This window comes from Malaclemys terrapin, chromosome 10 (genome assembly GCF_027887155.1).
Source record: "Malaclemys terrapin pileata isolate rMalTer1 chromosome 10, rMalTer1.hap1, whole genome shotgun sequence".
NCBI classification, from domain to species: Eukaryota; Metazoa; Chordata; order Testudines; family Emydidae; genus Malaclemys; species Malaclemys terrapin.
The window spans coordinates 76,218,358-76,237,770 of NC_071514.1; the positions used below are offsets into that span (position 1 = coordinate 76,218,358).

General features: G+C 45.0%; 1 protein-coding gene across 4 annotated transcripts in view; it reads right to left on the reverse strand.

The window, feature by feature from the left end:
- Positions 1–19,413, reverse strand: part of MAD1L1 (mitotic arrest deficient 1 like 1) — a 526,727-nt gene that overhangs the window by 206,111 nt on the left and 301,203 nt on the right. For all 4 annotated transcript variants that reach the window (XM_054042929.1, XM_054042931.1, XM_054042928.1 and 1 more), the window contains one exon: positions 7,335–7,423. In XM_054042929.1, coding sequence (XP_053898904.1) covers positions 7,335–7,423 — 89 coding nt within the window. The remainder of the gene's footprint in view (positions 1–7,334; positions 7,424–19,413) is intronic.

The window sequence follows — 19,413 nt, forward strand, 5'->3', positions numbered from 1 at the left end:
CACTCTCAACTGTCATTACATATAATCCACCAACATCCTGGGCACCTACTTTTTCCAGATGTTGCCATATGACAGCATCTTCAGATGTAACTTAGGGTTACTCCTCACACTATGTTTAAAAGTGCTTTTAACCCTTCAGGACATATCAAAGGAAGAGAGAATTTTTTCTGTAAGAAAACAACATAGCAGCTACTGAAGGTCAGAATCAGATACCCAAGACATTCAGAGTCAATGACATGATCATATTCAACACGCTGCATTTTGGCTCAAAACCACTGACAAATCTCTCATCACCACCCACCCTCCAAAATTAAAGGGTTATGTTTATCTCTTGCCACCTACAGAATAAGCACTCTACACTGTGGTACCAGATGAGGGCTCCTGCACCCCTCCAATATCAAATGGGTCTCCAGAGAAAGCATGGTTGGAAAAAGGATGCAAATCTAATTTATCTGGGAAGTGCTTAGATGCTATGGTGATAGGTGCCATAGTAACACTTGAGGCAGACAGACTGACCATTCCTATTTTTTAAGCTGGAAAAAATGAAGTATTTCTCCAACTCTCTCCTTCCAGAAAACTCTCAGAGTCCAATGGAGCTAACAGGTGCTCCTGTTTTACTCCTTATTGTCCTTATTTATAAGATTAAAATGTTGGTAGATATAGCACAGCACAGTGTGACTGACAGCATAGTATTGCCACTGATAGGGGCATCTCTCACAGTATGCCCCATCTGTGAAGAGGGCACTGCCATGTAGAAAAGCTATTACTGAACTGGAAATTACTGAATGGAACAGAAAATGTATGTGTGGAGAAGACACTATTAAGGGATCCAGATGGCAATGAGATGGTGTTGAGAATGGAGCAGAGATTTCCAGCAAGTGTGACTAACAGGCATTGGCAAGAACATGAATTTCTTTTGAATCACTGTAACTCTACCTACTCACTAAATCCATAGACAACACTTAGGATTTACTGAAGTTTCTGTTTGACAGCGGAAAGAAAAAGTTCAGATTTGTTCCAGTTGAAAAGGTCCTTCAGCTGTTGCCACTTAAGTCTTTACTAAAGCTGTTTTTTAATGTATTACTTTTATTTATTTGTACTAAAACAATAGCCTTTGCAGATTTATCACAACCCAAGTAAAACGGGTTACTGACTAAACACGGTTTGTTATGCCCTGTGGTCAACAAACTAAATTGTTCGACCACCCTTTCCCATGATGAGATCTGAAGAATATGGCAAATATGATTTATAGGGGACAAGGGGTGTGTGGAATGACAGCATTAATATTGGCTTTTATTGTCTCCTCGGAAGTAATAAAGTTGGGAAAGAATTTCACATTTAGAGCTATAAACGGGCTGACGAAAGAGCACTTTGTTCTCCAGGGGAGAAGGAGAAAAACTGATAAAGTCTTTCAAGCTTCTCACTGAAAATTTACTTTCCATACTAAAGAAAAAGGAGACAAAAGATTTTTTTAAAGCTTTCACTCCCTCACAGGATGTGAATACAGATTTAGGGGATTAATGTGGATTTCTTTGTCCTTTGTGACTACCCTGCATTTGTTTTCAGAAGTTAGCTTTTAACAGTGAAGTTTATATGGAAATGCCTGGAAGCACACAGTCCTTTCCCGGGTCCTTTCCTTGGCTTCTGATGGTTCCATTTTTCAGGTTCCTTCAGGAGAGCAGCTAACGGGTTGGGTTGGGCTTAGTCCAGGAGAGCGGTCACATCGGATTGAAGGCGAATGATGTGCTGAGGCCCATGGTAAACGTTAGCAGTGAAAATAATTCCCTCATGAGGAGTGGGGTTTCTTTCCCCACCTTCCAATTTGGAGAGTTTGTATTCTTCTTCCACCTATTTTCTGCCAGAGTGAATTTGTGATGGCAAATTGTACAGGGAAAGAATGTAAGTACAGGCGCGTTCCTAATTCCTGCATCCCCACTGGCAGCAGGCATTAGACTCCAATGACTAGAGACACACCACAAACAAGGTGCAGCAGTGTGAACTGGTCGTGTGGAACCCCACAGGGACAGCTCCTCTAGGGCTTAGTCTACACTACCAAGTTTTATCGCCAAAAACTGCCTTTTGGCAACAAACCAGTGAGAGCATACACACTGCAATGTGACTGTTGTCGGGAAAAACGCCCGGTTCAGCAACAAAAAACTTTCCCCCCTAGGAGAGACTTTTTTCTCTTTCCCTCCCTTTACTGTCTAAGGCCTTGGCTACACTGGTGCTTTACAGCGCTGCAACTTTCTCACTCAGGGGTGTGAAAATCACCCCCCTGAGCGCAGCACGTTACAGCGCTGTAAAGCACCAGTGTAAACAGTGCCCCAGCGCTGGGAGCCGCGCTCCCAGCGCTGTAAGCTAATCCCCTCGGGGAGGTGGAGTACCTGCAGTGCTGGGAGAGCTCTCTCCCAGCGCTGGCGCCGCGACCACACTCACTCTTCAAAGCGCTGCCGCAGGAGCGCTCCCGCGGCAGCGCTTTGGAGTTTCCAGTGTAGCCAAGCCCAAAGAGCCAGTGTAGACACTGCTGTTTGTTTTGTCAACAGAACTGGCTTCCACCAGTATCCCACAATGCCTGCCCTGATTGCTCTGCTCAGTGTTTTGATCTCTGCTGCCCTGTAGGCATGCACCCCTCCCCTTTCAAAGCTGCGGGCAGTATCTGACAGCTGAGTGTGCTGCTCCCTTTGAGGAACAAAGAGCAAATCATTGGAATGCTCCTGTTCTGCCCTGCACTAGGAACACAGGGGCAGGCAGACTGCTGTCGCAGGTAGGCAGGAAGGAGAGATTGTTGCCCTGCTTTGACATTCCTCAGCATGGAGAGCTCACAGAGCTACTCATGATGCCGCGCCTGGAAGCTGAGGCTCTGGGAGAACTGGGAGGGGATCCTCCCAAGATGTACAGTGATCAGCTCCGCCTTCCCACAACACTGCACTGTGGGATACATACCCACAATGCATTGCTCACACAATGTGGACATGATCTGTGGACAGAGGGAGCAAGTGTGAGCACCCTTTGGCGATTTTTGTTTTGTCAACTTTTGGGTGTCGATATAAGTTTTGACGACAAAACTTGATAGTGTAGACAAAACCTTAACACTGTAATGGAGAAGGAGGGGAGGGCACAATGATTCCCCTTCCCACCCTCCAAAATCACTCCCTCCTTTCCTTCCTTAACACACCCACCCACCTGCTGTCAGCCATGTGAAAGGTTCTGCCATGGTCCACTACGAGAGAAGCTATGGACACACAGAATATTTAAAAACTATTATATTGATTTTAAAAATGTTATATGTATCGTTATGGGTTGGCTAGTGATTGTATTCCTGGCTAAATGGGGGGAGCCAAAGGGTTTTCTGCAGGAACTAATATCAGGAGGGCAGGGGGTAATTAGAGCAAATTCCTAATGCAGGTATCTACTCTGTGAAAATTTCATCCCCTAAGGGAAAAAGCATGTATAGGTCTGACCTGGTTCAAGAGGCCTGGTAAACAAAGAACAGCCCTGACCTTGGAGAGGGCCATTCACATTTAATCCAAGAATGGACATGAGACTGTGACAGAGAGGGGCAGGCCCTGCAGTACTTTGGAAACTGACAGGGTTTCCATGTGGAAGATGGTGACACTGATAAGCTAGATGTTTACTGTTTGTAAGATGCCTTTTCTCTGTAATGCTTCTGTTCTGAATAAATAGTACTTTGTTTTGGGACACCTGGCTGGTCACCAGTAACTCAGTCACTGCCCCCGAGAGAACAAAACTATGGGTGCTGAACTAAAGTCAGACCTGCTGTGATAATCTTAGTGATTTGGAGGAGTCTGCAGCCTAAGACCCCAGTCAGGAGGGAGTGGATAGCGAGAACCCACCTCAAGAAAGATGACTAGAGGCCTGAGAACTAAGTGAGGTGGCCACAAGGAGGACCACAAGTGCTCAGAGGTGCAGCTACCTCCGGAAACGTCACAACCACAACAAACTATTCCTGGTCCCCATACAAGGGGGAACCCTGTGAAAATGTCTCATGATTCCCTGACAGCAAGGGTTTATCTGTGTTACAGTAAGAGAGCTCTTTACGGGTTCCCAGCCCCAGTGCATGGGGGATGCCAGAAGCAGGAGAGGTGGAACACTACCCCATTCCTAGATTGGGTAACTCTGGAGCCACAAAGTGCTTTCTCCCTAATTCTGCAGAGAAGAGAAGTCCATGTTCTGCAGAACAGAAAGTAGAAGGAAGACAATGATATTTGGAGTTGGCTGCTCCTGAGAAGAAAATAGACTACAACAGCAGAGCAGTCCATCTACTTGTGTAGAGAAGGGGATGAGAAATTGCCCACTAGCCCGATTGAAGATGTCTCCAGCTGAAAGAAAACACTTCATACGGTGTGTTTTCTGTGAGAAACCCATGGACCACAAAATTTGCACATGCTGAGCAGCAAGAAGGGAAGGGATGAAACCAAGCGAGCAACTTTATACCGTTTCCATCCACCTTGCAAAAAGAGTCATAAAATTGTGACGAGAAAAGGAAAGAAACCCAGGTTCACATCCTTGCATACTGAAGCCACACCACTCAAGCCTGCTTAGCCGCCAAATCACCATCATCAGGGTTTGGAACATGTTGTGTATTTTACTAAATACACCAGCACCAGCCTGGCAACAAAAAATGGCTCAATGACAGACTTCCATCTGAACAAAGAAGGTTTAGCTACACTGGGAATCTACCAAAAATAATCTTATAATAGATCTGAAGGGTCAAATGTCTCAGGTGACCCTAGCTGCAGAAGTGTGTGGTCCTGGAAGTGTTTGTGGTGTGTGGGTGGTGGGGCAGGGGGAGGGAGGTGGACTGCGCTGTTATGAGAGGCAACCCCAGAAACTTGGCCCCTTAGCTTGACACAAGCTTTCAATTCTGCCTTCAATTTATTGCTTCTCACTGGAGAACTGTTCCAGAATATAAATGGCTTTGCTGGGGAGGAGTCCACTTCTGGGACACTCTATTTGAATTCTCAGGCACAATTTAAATGAAAGAAGCAGAGATATGGGGTTGACAGGCAATGGACTCACACTTAAAAAAACCCCCACCACAGTTTGGAGTTCTATTTAGACTGCCATGCCTTAAAGAGCATGACAGGGGATTCTTCTGCTTGCAGAGCACCTAGCACACTACTGGCACTCAGTAATAAAATCATTGCAAGGGACCTGACGGTGCTGTTTGTGAAATCTGCCTCAGTCCAGGGGCTAGGTTTTCAAACCAGGGAAAAGATGGAGCAAGTGAGAAATGAGATCCATTTCCACTGTAAGGAAGGCATCGGCAATCTCATGAAGTCCTGGAATATGTGGAAATCCAGCTGTTTCATTTTGTTTTCTGCTGTCCTTGAAGTTGCTCAGTTAATAGATGGCAAATGCTGTTTAATGAAGATAAACACTGAATAATGAATCTTGGAGGTGAAAATAGAGAGACTGGAATTGCTCCTAAATGGAAAGGGTGCTGCAGTCCATACTAACCAGGAGAGAGGGGGGAGACTGGGGAGTTACTGTAGAAACATCCTGAAAGCCTCCAGCTCCCAGAAGACAGCAAACAGGATGCTGGTTTTACTGATAGAGAAGCATAATATTAATCAGAATAAGGGATGAGTTTTATTGCTGCTGGAGAGATTTTGAACACCCCTGTAGCACTGCAAACTGAAGCACCATGCTTCAGGCTAGTCCTGTGTGCCCCCCAGAGAAAGCGAAAGACAGAATGAGATCAAGTCTCAAACCAACACTCACATCATGAATAAGGATTTAGGAAAAACTGATTTACCCTCATAGGAGGAGGGAACAAAACCACGGTGTGACCTACAGTACCATCTCATTAAAAGATGATTTGGTGGAGAGAGGCCTCCAAAATTCTGCCACTCCATCTTGTGGGAGCTGTCCTTGAGAAATACATCCCAAAGGGCAGTTTAAGAGCTCTCTATTGTATTAGAACAGCTTAGCTGAACACTGGCCATTTTCAAATCCATTCCATTCTAATACTGAACAACCCTTCTAGAGCTGTAAAACAAGCCGGGCAGGGAGGGGGACATTTAGAAAATCCATAAGATGCAGGCCAATAATTTGTGCCTCCTGCAAAATCCTGCTCTCGCTCCTGAGAGGCAGCAATACTTTTACAATGATGGAACTGAAAATAAAAAAGAATTAAGAGAAGGAAATCCAGCCAAAATCTCACATCAGTTCAGAACCACAAATGCAAGTTGTCAAGATCGAACAGATTGGCTCAGTTTAAAAAGAAGGAACTTTATTAAAACATTCTGGATACAGATGAACTTTCTGCGCTTGGTATTTATTGTTTCACCTACCTTGGAATGGGAGCTGTAAATACTTTAATAAATACACTGAAAGGTTGTCTAGTTTCATTGTAGCTTTTGTAAGTGCTTATGTAGCCCTCTGCTGAAATGCTGTTTTGTAACTTCTCTCTCACTGAATCACAACATGTATCCCTCTGCCATCTGCAACTGCACACTAGGGGAACCATTTTTCTTTTCTCTCCAGCCCTGGAAGCACATCAGTATTACAAAAGGCTGTTTCTAAGCCTCTCTCCATGGATGCCAACAGGTTCTGTACTTAAAGTCCTGATCCAGTAAAAATAAAAAACAAACAGCAAAGCTGTTCCACAGGGAGGGAAGTAAATGGGGTGATGAAGGAGCCACCGCAACATGAATTAACACAGGGCAAAAGACTCAAGCAGATTCCAAAACAGAGCATGGAGAAACCCAAGGTCTGAAAATGACAACGTGTAAGAAAGGATAGAGACCCCAGGGCTTTTCCATGGCTCCTGGAATTTCTTATGGGGTTTTGGGGCAGTGACATGAGCATGAGGTGAAGGTAGGTGGACAAAGAAGGATTCTACTATGAAAATATCCTATCAGGAAAAGGTCAGTGTAAAGACCAGCCCTAAAGCTTACTTACTTTTACTGTAAGCTTCCTGGAACTGTCTTTTTGTTGTGTGCTTGTGTAACCCACACACCACCTGGGTGTGGTGTTCTGTCCCATGTAGTGGCACCAAGACCACTTAGAGATTAACGAGTCTGCTCTACAGCCTTAGCTAAGAGTCAGATGGCTTTTAGTTCATGCAGTAGGGGCTCATGCACTGAGATCCCAGGTTCAATCCCACCTGCTGACGACTGGGGGGTGTCGGTGTTACATTTTTACAGATGGGGTCCCGGGTTATGACCAGGGCTCCTAGGTGCTACCACAATAGAAATAATAAATGATGAGGATGCAGCATTTGTTTCCTTTTATAACATCAACTTGGTCCTTTCCCTTCTCCCCAGTTGTGTAACAAATAGAAGGAACGGCTCCTAGCACATGCTCACCTGAGTGCGTTCACTTCCTCAGTAGTGATGAAGGTGCTCTGAGCTGCTGTGCATGCCTGAGACTTCAGGCTCTTTAGCTCCACTTCCAACTGCAGGAATAGGACAGGAGGTTAGTTCATCTGTCAGAGACATGACAGACATGGGTGCACACTGCTGAATCACACTACTGAATGCCCAGGACTCTCAGGGAGTAAGGAGTCCTGGGACTTCAATATTTTGAAGTATGGACCATGGCACACAGATTTTTCTAATATAAGTTTGCAGTAAGGAATTTATCATTACTACTCCTCATGGAGGTACAACTGGCCAGATGCATTATGGGTTTTTTCACCTTCCTCTGAAGCATCAGGCATTTACAACAACCTGATGGCTCACAATCCATCCCACTACAGCAAATTCTATGATCCCACTGGCACATAAGTGCCTTCATTTCCACCAGGCAGCTGTGTCCAGTGTCATGTGGTTCTTCAGCTTAGAGACAACAGAAATGGAAACCAACTTCAGCTCATATGATGCTGAGAAACAGCAGGGAGGCAGCCATTTCATACTCCACAGCGAGCTCCATCTCAGTATAGAAATCATTCCAATATACGTTGTGAAATACAACAGTTTTACATGTGCCAAGTACCAGCTCCCCAATTAATACACCCTCTCTTGCCACACCTCCAATTATCTCGCCCAACATTTGCTCAAAGGCCGTATGGGGCAGCTGAGGGAGGGGGGAGGGAGGACTGATATTGTTCAAGTGGAGCCATTGCTCCTCTTCTGAATATTTCCCCATCCATTCCCTGGTGAGGAAATCGAGGCAGAGAACTCTTTGCATGAAACTCGGAGTTGCCTAGCACCTGAAGTTCTATACTGGCAATGTAACCTCATTAAGCACCAATAACTCCCAGAGGAAATAAGCTGATCAGATTGCCTTGTCCAGTCTAACTTCTGTCCGAGGCTTCTACACTGCACCCATCAGACAGGGGAGAATTTCCAACCCTTTCAGATACAAGTTGCCCAGGTGGGGTGGGGGGAGAAAAAGTGGATGAAGAATTAAGAAAACAGTTTGCCTCAGCTCCCTTTAGGCTGGGAAACCAAGCCACAATCTGAGCACATGGAATCTCTTACTCAGGCCCTATAACTGTCAGCTTGGGAGCAGAGGGAGGAATGTGTAGCAATCGCTTCGGTCTCCTTTGGCTATGCGAATCTGTGTCCCCCATCCAGCGCCCAAAAGTCCCCGCAAAGGGGCGGGAGAAATGGTATATTTTACCTGCTATTAAACTATTATCCTAAAAGCCTTAGGCATTCTAAGCAGAGACAACCAATTCTGAGCGTAAGTAACTTTCAGACACCCTGCGGCCCTGTTATGTCTCCTCCCAGCCTGGATATCCTCCCCACTCATTCTTCATTGTCTGTTCTTGTACACCTATTCCCCTCCTCACACTTTGGCTCTTCCTTCAGCATCTGTCTTGTACCTCCTGATCACTAACTCCCCCTCATAAATCTATGGCCAGATGCTATGCTTTCCATTTACAGGGGAAATAATAAGCAACACAACCCTAATTAGAGATGCAAACCATATGAACAGAGAGGGCTCAGTATTCAACATCAGGGAGATAACACATTAACAAACAGTACCCTTCAACTGTACTGATTAGACGTGTAGAGCATCATAATTCTGCACTGGTGTACTAGGTCCAAATGCAGCCAGCTGGTATCAGTGTCTTGCTTTTAGAAGAAGGGGACAGTGGGTAGGTGGGCAAAAAGAACATGCATTCAACTGCAGAGCTATGGCTAGTCACATTGCTTAGCCAGAAACAAAGTTCCAGTGTAATGTATCTTCGCACACCTGCAGGAAAGGCATGAAAAACATGGCAGCATTATAGCTAGGGACAGGGATAGCCTAATTCCCCGCCCCTTTGGATACATCAGGGGCTAAAGCAAAGGAGAAAGACGGGGGAAGAGGTTCTAGCCAAAATCCTCTTTGGAACACTAGATGTGGATATTCTCCCATTATTTGCCAAAACCCTTTCAAGCAAAGAGAAAGAAGAAGCAAAAAGCCCTCCTGCATCATTTATGCTGTAAAAATGTTCATGTATATTAGCCGGCTGACAAGATTATCACAGCGAGGAATGCTTCCCTCAATTTTCTGATTACTGAGCTTATCTGTCCCAGCTCAGTTCATTACAGATGGCTGGGATAAAGCAAGCACTCTAGATAATTCCAGGGATGAGAATCAAGGAACTGGTACTGGCAGCAGACTTCAATTCCAACCTACTTCTAGCAGAGAAACATTCATTATACACTCTGCTTCCCATCTCTGCAGAAGGCTGGGATGAGGTTTGTTATTATAGTTTTGTGCCGCTTTCTGGGCCACATGTGGATAGCATTTGAAGATGGAGTACTGGTAAATATGCTATTTATCAAAGGCTAAGCGGCCTCAGCCTTGAGTCCAACTGCCACCTGCTAACTGACATGAACCAATAAATCACTGCCGGCTCCTTTGGAGAAGATGGGGGGTTAGGAGTCTGTTTTCTGTGGTTTGGGGTTGCATGTGTTTGTTGTGTGCAGAGGGAAAGAGTTTGAGTGTATAATGGGAAGAGGAGAGGGGAGATGTGTCTGTGTGTACACATGTGCTCATATCTGTTCCGGAGGGCACAGTGTCAGTGCAAGTCCTATTTGATAAGGAGTTAGTGTCACACTTCTAGTAACTATACAGCGACTACCTCCTAGGCAGCTCTATTAGAACCCGGGTGAGATTCCGTGCGGTGCCTCTACGAGCAACCTAGGGTTGTGGTGGGGTGAGGTAAGAGGGTTTTAAGTAACCTTTGTGTCCTCCCAAGTCTGAGCTGCTCCAGGGGCCAGAAAAATCCACGGTGTAAATTAGACAGATATGGGGTGGAGGAGGATGCCTAAATCCAAGCAGCTGTCCCTGGCTTCTTGTGGGCCACAATGCTGCCAGAAACTCCACAGTGCTACATGCTGCCTCCGCACCCGCAAAATGCTCCTCACCCCCATACACCTGTGCTTGCAAGGGGGTCTTTGGAAGACAGCTTTTGGCTGTCTTACTCAGAGCCTGCAACAGGGGAATTCTCCTCTAGCTAGATCTGGGGCTTCTTGGGTACGTCTACGTCAGCAGTTTTAAAACTTTATGAGCTGAGCTCCCCCCCCCAGCCAAAAATAGACACATCCAGAAATATTCTTGATACCTTGCTCATAAATCTAACACAGACCTTAACACGACTTTAATGAAATTACCTGCACCTGTAAGTTTCAGATACACAGATACTTAATAACGGCACAGCCAAGGCTTCCCCAGCAGCAGACTGCTTCTACCTTGCAGCCAGGATGCACCCTAGAGCAGGGCCAATACCTGCCTCTCTGCCCTCCCCCTCAGGTTTTCAGGATGGGGGGTGGCGCGTGTGACCGTCTCTGGGGGCGGAGCCAGCGCTAGGTGCAGAGGCTGCCAAGAGTGGAAAACTGGGTGGCCTGCTGAGGTCCAGGGGTGCAGGTGGCACTCTCTCCCTGCCCTACAATGGGGGCTGGCACAAGCCGGCTAATGTTGCTGCTTGTCCCCCTAAAATATGCCTCCATGCCCATCTAGGAGGGTGCACCCCACAGTTTGAAAACCTCTGACCTACCTCTACACTGAATCCCCAAAAAAATCCCAAAACAAACATGGCAGCAGGTCTCAGAACCCAGTTCTACAGGTGAGTTGGACTTGAGCTTCAGGGCTAAAAACAGCAATGCAGAGATTCCCACGCAGACTCTTAAACCTGGTGACGGGGTGTGTCTCGGAGCCCGACTAGGAACGTCTACATTGCTATTTTTAGTATCCTAGAGAAAGCCCGAGTCTGGCTCTGAGGTCTGGTCTATACTACCCGCCTGAATCGGCGGGTAGAAATCGACCTCTCGGGGATCGATTTATCGCGTCCCGTCGGGACGCGACAATCGATCCCCGAATCGGCGCTCTAACTCCACCAGCAGAGGTGGTAGTAAGCGCCGCCGACAAAAAGCGGCAGAAGTCGATTTTGCCGCCGTCCTCACAACGGGGTAAGTCGGCTGCAATATGTCGAATTCAGCTACGCTATTCACGTAGCTGAATTTGCGTATCTTAAATCGACTCCCCGCTGTAGTGTAGATGTACCCTAAGACCCGCTGCCACGATATTTTTTCTGCAGTGCAGATGCACTCTCAGAGCTCCTTTATGCTGCTCCAGCCCTTTCACCTGGCATACAGGGAGGCCAGAGCAGGGGTGGGAATCTCAGCGCAGGGTGGGTATGCATCCCTATGTTATTGTGTCTCCTATCATGATAACAGGCTTGATCCAGAAAGGTGCTAAGCTCAAACTATTCCCAAGAGCGCTTCTGGAGCTCAAACTGCTCAGCATTAGGCCCTCTAATTAATTTGTCCCCATTCCAAAGAATATATTACTGGCTCCAGAAGAAGTCAGGCTATTTTTTAAGTTAGCCAAGGTTTTTATGACACCGGAGAAAAGGGCAGAACCATGAGTAATGTCAGAGGCCATGAATGGTGAGAAAAAATAAACTGGTATTTAACATTTTGACCATGCAATGGCCTTTTAACCAGAATACGTCAGAGCCTCTTTTCCTCCCCCTCCCTCCATTCCATTCCATTTTATCCAGTTCCTTTGCAGCTTTCTTGATGTCCATAATCCCCAATTTCTGGCCAACTTTAGAGCTATTGATTGGATGAGATCAGGGCACATCCAACATTTAAAATAACTCATTCCTTAAAGGTGCCATTATCTATATGATGTGTACTGCCATGATGTTTTCAGTAACAGAAAACACATCTCAGGCCTTATAATTTACAGAATAGAGGGGAAATTACTAATACGTTTAGAATTAAATGGAATGTTTTTTTCCTCTCCTCCCATTCCCCCACTTTGAACCTGCCAGGGCACAGGAGTTCAAGATGGTTCTCCTGAAAGTGTTGATGACTTTACAAACACCGACAGCAAAAAAAAGGAATTCAGCTTGTTCTATTTCCCTCTTCTGCTTGAAGTGTCTGAGATCCTTAGAGATGGAAGGAAAAACACACAACTCTGAACTGGGCTACTAGCTGGTAAGAAAAACATCCTTCATTTTCAGATATTTGGTTTCAAGTTACACTTGTGGCATTTGTCACTTTTAAACTCCATCCCCCCAGATATTCTGCTAATGAGATAATACTGATTCTTGGGGTGCTACGTCCTCACAGCTCCCTGGGGTGTGGCTGCTCATGTCAGTCATTTTCAAAATGATCTGCGACCTAGGAATCTAAGGCTGTATCTATATTACAAGTGCTACAGTGGCAGAGCTCCAGTTACACCACTAAAATGCATACACTTGCTACGGCGATGGAAGGGTTTTTCTGTCACAGCAACAAATCCACTCCCTGGAGAGGCAGTAACTTCCCTCGACCTCTCTCCACCAGGGCTTAGTTTGGCTTAACTGTCTCTCAGTGTGAAATGTAACTAGGTCAACCTATGTTTTAGGTGGAGACTAGGTCCAAGTCTCATTTTCAACAGTGACTTACAAACTCTGGAACTCCCATGGGACTTAAGCTCCTAAATTTCCCAATCACTTTTGAAAATGGGACATTTTTGAATATTAACTTGCCTGTGAAAGTCAGGCTACATAGCTATACACACCGAAATACAGATTTCTGTGCCCAGCTTTAAGATCCCAGATTTCAAAGCAGCCTTTGTGTTTTGCATTTCGTTTAAAAAAATATTTCAGTTCAGTGTTAAAATAAGCACTTGTTTGGGTGATGAAAACAAGGTCAAGGGTTTATTTGCCCACTTTATGTACACAGATTTCATACAACACTACATGACTGGAGACATATTGTTACTGTTACAATAATCGATGTGATCTAAATGAACGAGTTACAGTGAGGGGCCGATTCAACAACTTTATACTGAAGATGAAGATTTTCTGCCTCTAATTCAGCTTTTTGGGAATTGTAAAAAAGGGGGAAGTGGTGAATCCATTATCAACATCTAAAGTTTATTATGGTAAACAATGGGCTGAGTGAGGCACCATCCTTTGAAAGGCCTTCCTTAGCAAAAGAGCTGAATTTAAAAGGCGGAGCTAAATAAGAAGTGAATTTCTATGGAGACAGTATGGAAAGGTGAACTGAGAGGTTGTGTTTGCCACAAATCTCAACACAATTCAATCAGCTATTCAAATACATAAATATTGAAATGTATCAAAACCGGGCCGGCTTGGAAGGGAGGGGTCTGAACCTGAAGACTAGAATGAAACAAAGGGGAGATTCCCACACCTGAGTCATTCTTTTTAGGTGACAAACCTGAGGAACTGTCCCAGATTAAGGGGTCTTTAGAGATGGTTTTGGAATAAAATAAACAGTACAGCAGAACTGCAGAGTTACAAACAGACCAATCATCATACGCCGCATTTGAAACTGGAAGTACACAATCAGGCAGCAGCAGCGAGCAAGCAGCAAATACAGTACTGTTTTAAATGTAAACTACTAAAAAATTAAGGGAAAGCAGCATTTTTCTTCTGCATTGTAAGATTTCAAAGCTGTATTAAGTCAACGTTCAGTTGTAAATTTTTGAAAGTCCCACAAAAAAAGTTTTGTTCAGAGTTACAAACATTTCATAGTTTTGAACAACCTCCATTCTGGAGGGGTTTGTAACTCTGAGGTTCTACTCTAATAATTCACCAGGAGCAGACGGTATTCACCCAAGAGTTCTGAAGGAACACAAATATGAAATTCTGGAACTACTAATCGTGGTATGTAACCTATTGCTTAAATCAGCATCTGTACCAGATGACTGGAGGATAGCTAATGTGATGCCAAATTTTAAAAAAGGTTCCATGGGTGATTCTGGCAACTGCATGCCACTAAGCCTAAACTTCATACCAGACAAAGTAGTCGGAACTATACTGAAGAACAGAATTATCAGACATGTAGATGAACATAATTTGGTTGGGGAAGAGTCAACACAGCTTTTCTAAAGGGAAACCAGGCATCACTAATCTATTAGAATTTGTTGAGGGGGTCAACAAATGTGGACAACGGTAACCCAGTGGATATAGTGCACTTGACCTTTCAGAAAGCCACTGACAAGGTCTCTCACCAAAAGCTCTTAAGCAAAGTAAGCAGTCATGGGATAAGAGGGAAGGTCCTCTCATGGATCAGTAACTGGTTAGAAGAAAGGAAACAAAGGTGGGAGTAAATGGTCAGTTTTCAGAGTGGAGAGACGTAAATAGTGGTGTCCCCCGGGGATCTGTACTAGGACATATTCATGCTGTTCCACATATTCATAAGTGATCTTGAAAAAGAGTTAAACAGTGAGGTGCCAAAGTCTACAGATGATACAAAATTTACTCAAGTCCCAGGCAGACTGCGAAGAGTTACAAAGGGATCTCCCCAAACTGGGCAACAAAATGGCAGATGAAATTCAGTGTTAGTAAATGCAAAGTAATGCACACTGGAAAACATAATCCCAACTATACATACAATATGGTGGGGTCTAAATTAGCTGTTACTACTCAAGAAAGAGATCTTGGTGTGATTGTGGACAGTTCTCTGAAAACATCTGCTCAATGTGCAGCAGCAGTCAAAAAAGCTAACAGATTTTTAGGAACCATTAGGAAAGAAACAGATAATAGGACAGAAAATATCATAATGCCACTATATAAATCCATTGTATGTTCACACCTTGAATACTGCATGCAATTCTAGTCGCCCAATCTCAAAAAATATTTTAGAAATGTAAAAAGGACATCAGAAGGGCAACAAAAATGATTATGGGTATGGAACAGCTTCCATATGAGGAGAGATTAAGAAGACTGTTCAGCTTGGAAAAGAGACGATTAAGACAGGATATGATTAGGGTCCTCCCAAATTCATGGCCATGTAAAACATGTCTTGGACCATGAAATCTGGTCCGTACCGTCCCCCCCAAAATCTAGTCTTTTTTGATGTGCTTTTACACTATACTCTACAGATTTCACGGGGGTGACCAGTGCGTCTCAAATTGGGGGTCCTGAACCAAAAGAGAGTGGGGGGGGGGGGATCGCAAGGTTATGCCATCCATCCTTACTTCTGCGCTGCTGCTGCTGGCGGCTTTGCCTTCAAAGCTTGGCTCCCAGCCAGCAGCTACCACTCTCCAGCTGCCCAGCTCTGAAGGCAGCACTGCTGCCAGCAATAGCGCAGAAGTAAGGGTAGCAGTACCTCAACCCCTCCCCCCCCCCCCCACAACACTCCTTTTTGGGTCAGGACCCCTACAATTACAACACCGTGAAATTTCAGATTTAAATAGCTGAAATCATGAAATTTACTATTTTTAAAATCCTATGACTGTGAAATAGACCAAAATGGAACGTGAATTTCGTAGGGCCCTAGATATGATAGAGGTCTATAAAATCATGAATGGTTTGGAGAAAGTGAATAAGGAAGTGTTTACTCCTTCACATAACACAAGAACTAGGGGTCACCCAATGAAATTAATAGGAAGCAGGTTTAAAACAAACAAAAAAGTTCATAGAGGATAGGTCCATAAATGGCTATTAGCCAAGAGGGTCCAGGAAGCAACCCCATGTTCTGGGTGCCCCTAAGCCTCTGGGTGCCCGATACTGGGATCAGACAACAGGGGATGGGATAATTGCCCTGTTCTGTTCATTCCGTCTGAAGCACCAGGCACCGGCCACTGTCAGAAGACAGGATACTGGGCTAGATGGACCATTGATCTGACCCAGTATGGCCATTCTTATGTTCTAAAGGGCCCTTAATATGGCCCACACACTCAGCTTTGAAAATGAAATGCATCACTCTACAGCAGACACTTGAGATGTCAGTCATTCTAGTAACATCAGTTGTAATCATCTATAAAGGATGCATCAATAAATATGAATTTTATTTACTTCCCTTCCAACATGCCAGTGCAGCAAGTCTGACCTCCTGTCTCAAGTTGCCTTCAAAGAAACAAATGTGGTGTTTGAACAAAGATCCCACATCCCTTGTGACAGCCATTTTAAGACTGTCCTGGCAGGAAGGGAGGGGTTACCTCCTAAAAGTGAAGTCCTAGTGATGAGATAGATAGAAATTGCCACATAAGCAGAATCCTAGGGGTGAGGAAAACATGACAGGAGAGGAAGGTGGCTACTGTAGGTGTCTGATGGTAACAGCTCCTTCTCCCTTGGCCATAGTCATTTGGGTACATGGTAATACTACTAGGGCTCTAAACTCCATACTCAATCCCTTCTGATCAACTTTTCCGTACAAAGAAAAGACTTCTTACCACCTTCACCATGAACCCTCAATGTACAGGGGAATGAAAATATCGCCTAAAATATCAGAGACAGAAAACATTTGGGAAGAGCCAAGCAGCACCGTATTCTCAATAGCTGAGCAGTAAGTTGCTCACCTTTGACCCAACTCCTCTTCAAAGAAACACAGCAGTATTGGCTACAAAAATACTATATGACTTGCCATTGAGAAATGGGCTAAAAGGTACAGGATTAGTTAGGGCTTTTTCCTAGGTAAGCTAATCCTTGATGCTGTTGTTGAGCATGAGGACCACATGGAGAAAAACTGGAGACCAAATAATGGTGCTTTAGAACTATTTCACACTTGACCGAAACAAAGCAAAAAACAACAACAACGCATTTATAAATGTTTTAAAAACACAAGAGCTAACTGGATCAGACATGCCCTGAATCCCACTGTCTATACAGGCTAATTGGTCTGTAACAACAAAGTCAGTGTCCTTTTTCAATGGGAAGGGAGGGCTAAGGTTAAATAGTCTTCCAACAGATAGGTTCCTAAAAACATATGTATGTCTATATAATTGCATATATACACACAGATAGACAGATGTGAGTGTGAATACACACACACACACACACACACACACACACACACAGACTTCAGCTTCTCTCCAACACAATATGGATGGTGTTTTTTTTCCTCCTGTTGCTGTTAAAGAGAGCAATTTTTCAAGTTTATACTGAATGTCACTCTATTTCATTTCCAAATATAATCTCCCGGAGAGAAGGTTCGCTTGCCCTATTTCCAATCTCTAAAGCTAATACACAAATTTATATTCCTTTCTCCCACTCGCTCTCCTAAATTAAGAGGCGTAATTACTAGGAGCGCTTGCTACAAGCGAATAAAGTGCCAAGGGAGAAGGAGCTGTCACTGCCGGACGCCTGCAGCAGCCACCTTCCCCTCCCCTCGTTGTCACGTGGTTCCCACCCCCAGGATCCTGCTTATGAGGCAGTTTCTATCTATCCCATCACCGGGACTTGTTCACTTGCAGGAAGCAACCCCTCCTCTCCCGCCAGGACAGTCTTAAAAAACAAATGACAAAATTACTTCAGCTGTCTAGGAACAGCTATCGATTGCAAACATCATTCCCCCCAGATGCACCTTACCTCTGTGCCTTGCTTTTCTGAACTAACAAAGAACGCTGGGTTTTGTTACGGCCAGCAACGAAACACAGCTTTGTGATCTAAAATTTGTCTCCAAAGTCACTCTTCACCGCCACCACTCCACCACCACCCCCAACAACCTCACAAAAGGGAAGATTATAATAATAATCAGACTTAGCACTGAAATAGCATTTGTATTTTCAAAACACAGCATAGGTTTTAACTAATTCATCTAATCCAGAGGTTCCCAAACTGTGCTCCGTGCACTTGATAGTCACCCAATTCATTTCACAATTTTAAAGAAAGTGGTACGTGAACCAATCAAGTTTAGCTGATCTAATCCAAGAGAGCCCTAATGAGCTTTCACCCACTCCTTTCTTTGCTCCTGATCTGCAAGGCAGTTCATGGCTTTTCCCCCAAAACATCTCCTTCTACACTGTGAAGTTGCAGGCACATACTGGGTGAAGTTGCAAACAAATTTATAGGCCCAATTCAGCCCTGGTGCAGAGAGATGCAATTCCACTGGGAAAAAATTGAGTGCATGAACATACAGAGATGCATGTGTGTTACATAAAACTAGCTGTCCAAGAGTTTTAATACTTGGGCACAAAGCCTCAGACCACTATGATAAGCAGAGTCTTAGAAGTTATGCAAAAAAACCCCCCACAAATGAACAACGACCCTGCTGATTCTGGCCACAACTTAGGGAGCTAACTGCGGTTCCCAGCCAATGGGAGCTGTGGAGCCGACGCTGGGGGCAGAGGCAGCACGCAGAGCTTCTCTGATCGCCCCTGCACCTAGGGGCCGGACATGTGAGCTGCTTCCAGGAGTTGCGCAGAGCCTGTCTTAGCCCCGCTTGCCACCAACTGGACTTTTAACGGCCCGATCAGCAGTACCGAGCAGAGCTGCCAGGGTCCCTTTTCGACTGGGCGTTCCGGTCAAAAACTGGATGCCTGGCAACCCTAGGGATAAGCACTACCGGGTGTTTCCAGGGGAAGGAAACTGATATCAGACATTCAGGAAATAACTTCCAGGGGAGAAGTAACATCCTGAGAAAAGGAAACACAGGGGACGCCTTCCTCATGGAGCTAGAAGAAGCTGGCCTAGGCCAAGTGGGCACGAGGAGATTCATAAGACCGGACTGCTTGGCATGAATACGTGTTCTTTCGTATTCCCCTCTTCTCACTTCTAGAGACAGGAGCAAACATGGATCCTCGCTCTCCTCTTTGCTTAGCTGCACTCCCATCTCCTATTGCCTGTTTTTTGCCCTCCAGCACCAACCATGGAGCCCATCTGCAACAGCGGTGCATAGCAAAAGCTTGTGAAACAACCCAGGTTCTAAACAATGCCCCCTTTCCAGCCTCTAACAGCTCATTCTGCAGGGGGATCATTTCCATGTTCATCAGCTCAGATCCTCTCAGCTGTTATCAGACCCGCTCCACCACTTTCACCAGCTTTTAGATGACTGTTTTCTTTAATTATTACAGAAAGCTCCTCCCGCCAGGGAGAGCAAAACAGCTGGTGTCCACTGAGAGCAAAGAAGCTCCAGAGTAATTAGACTTAAATGGCTGACACCTCCTTCCCATTACCCCTGGTTAGGAACAGCGTAACATTGAATAACAATCTCTGCAGGGAACCTGACAAAGCTTCTGCCGTCAGTAAGCCAGAATCCCATCTAA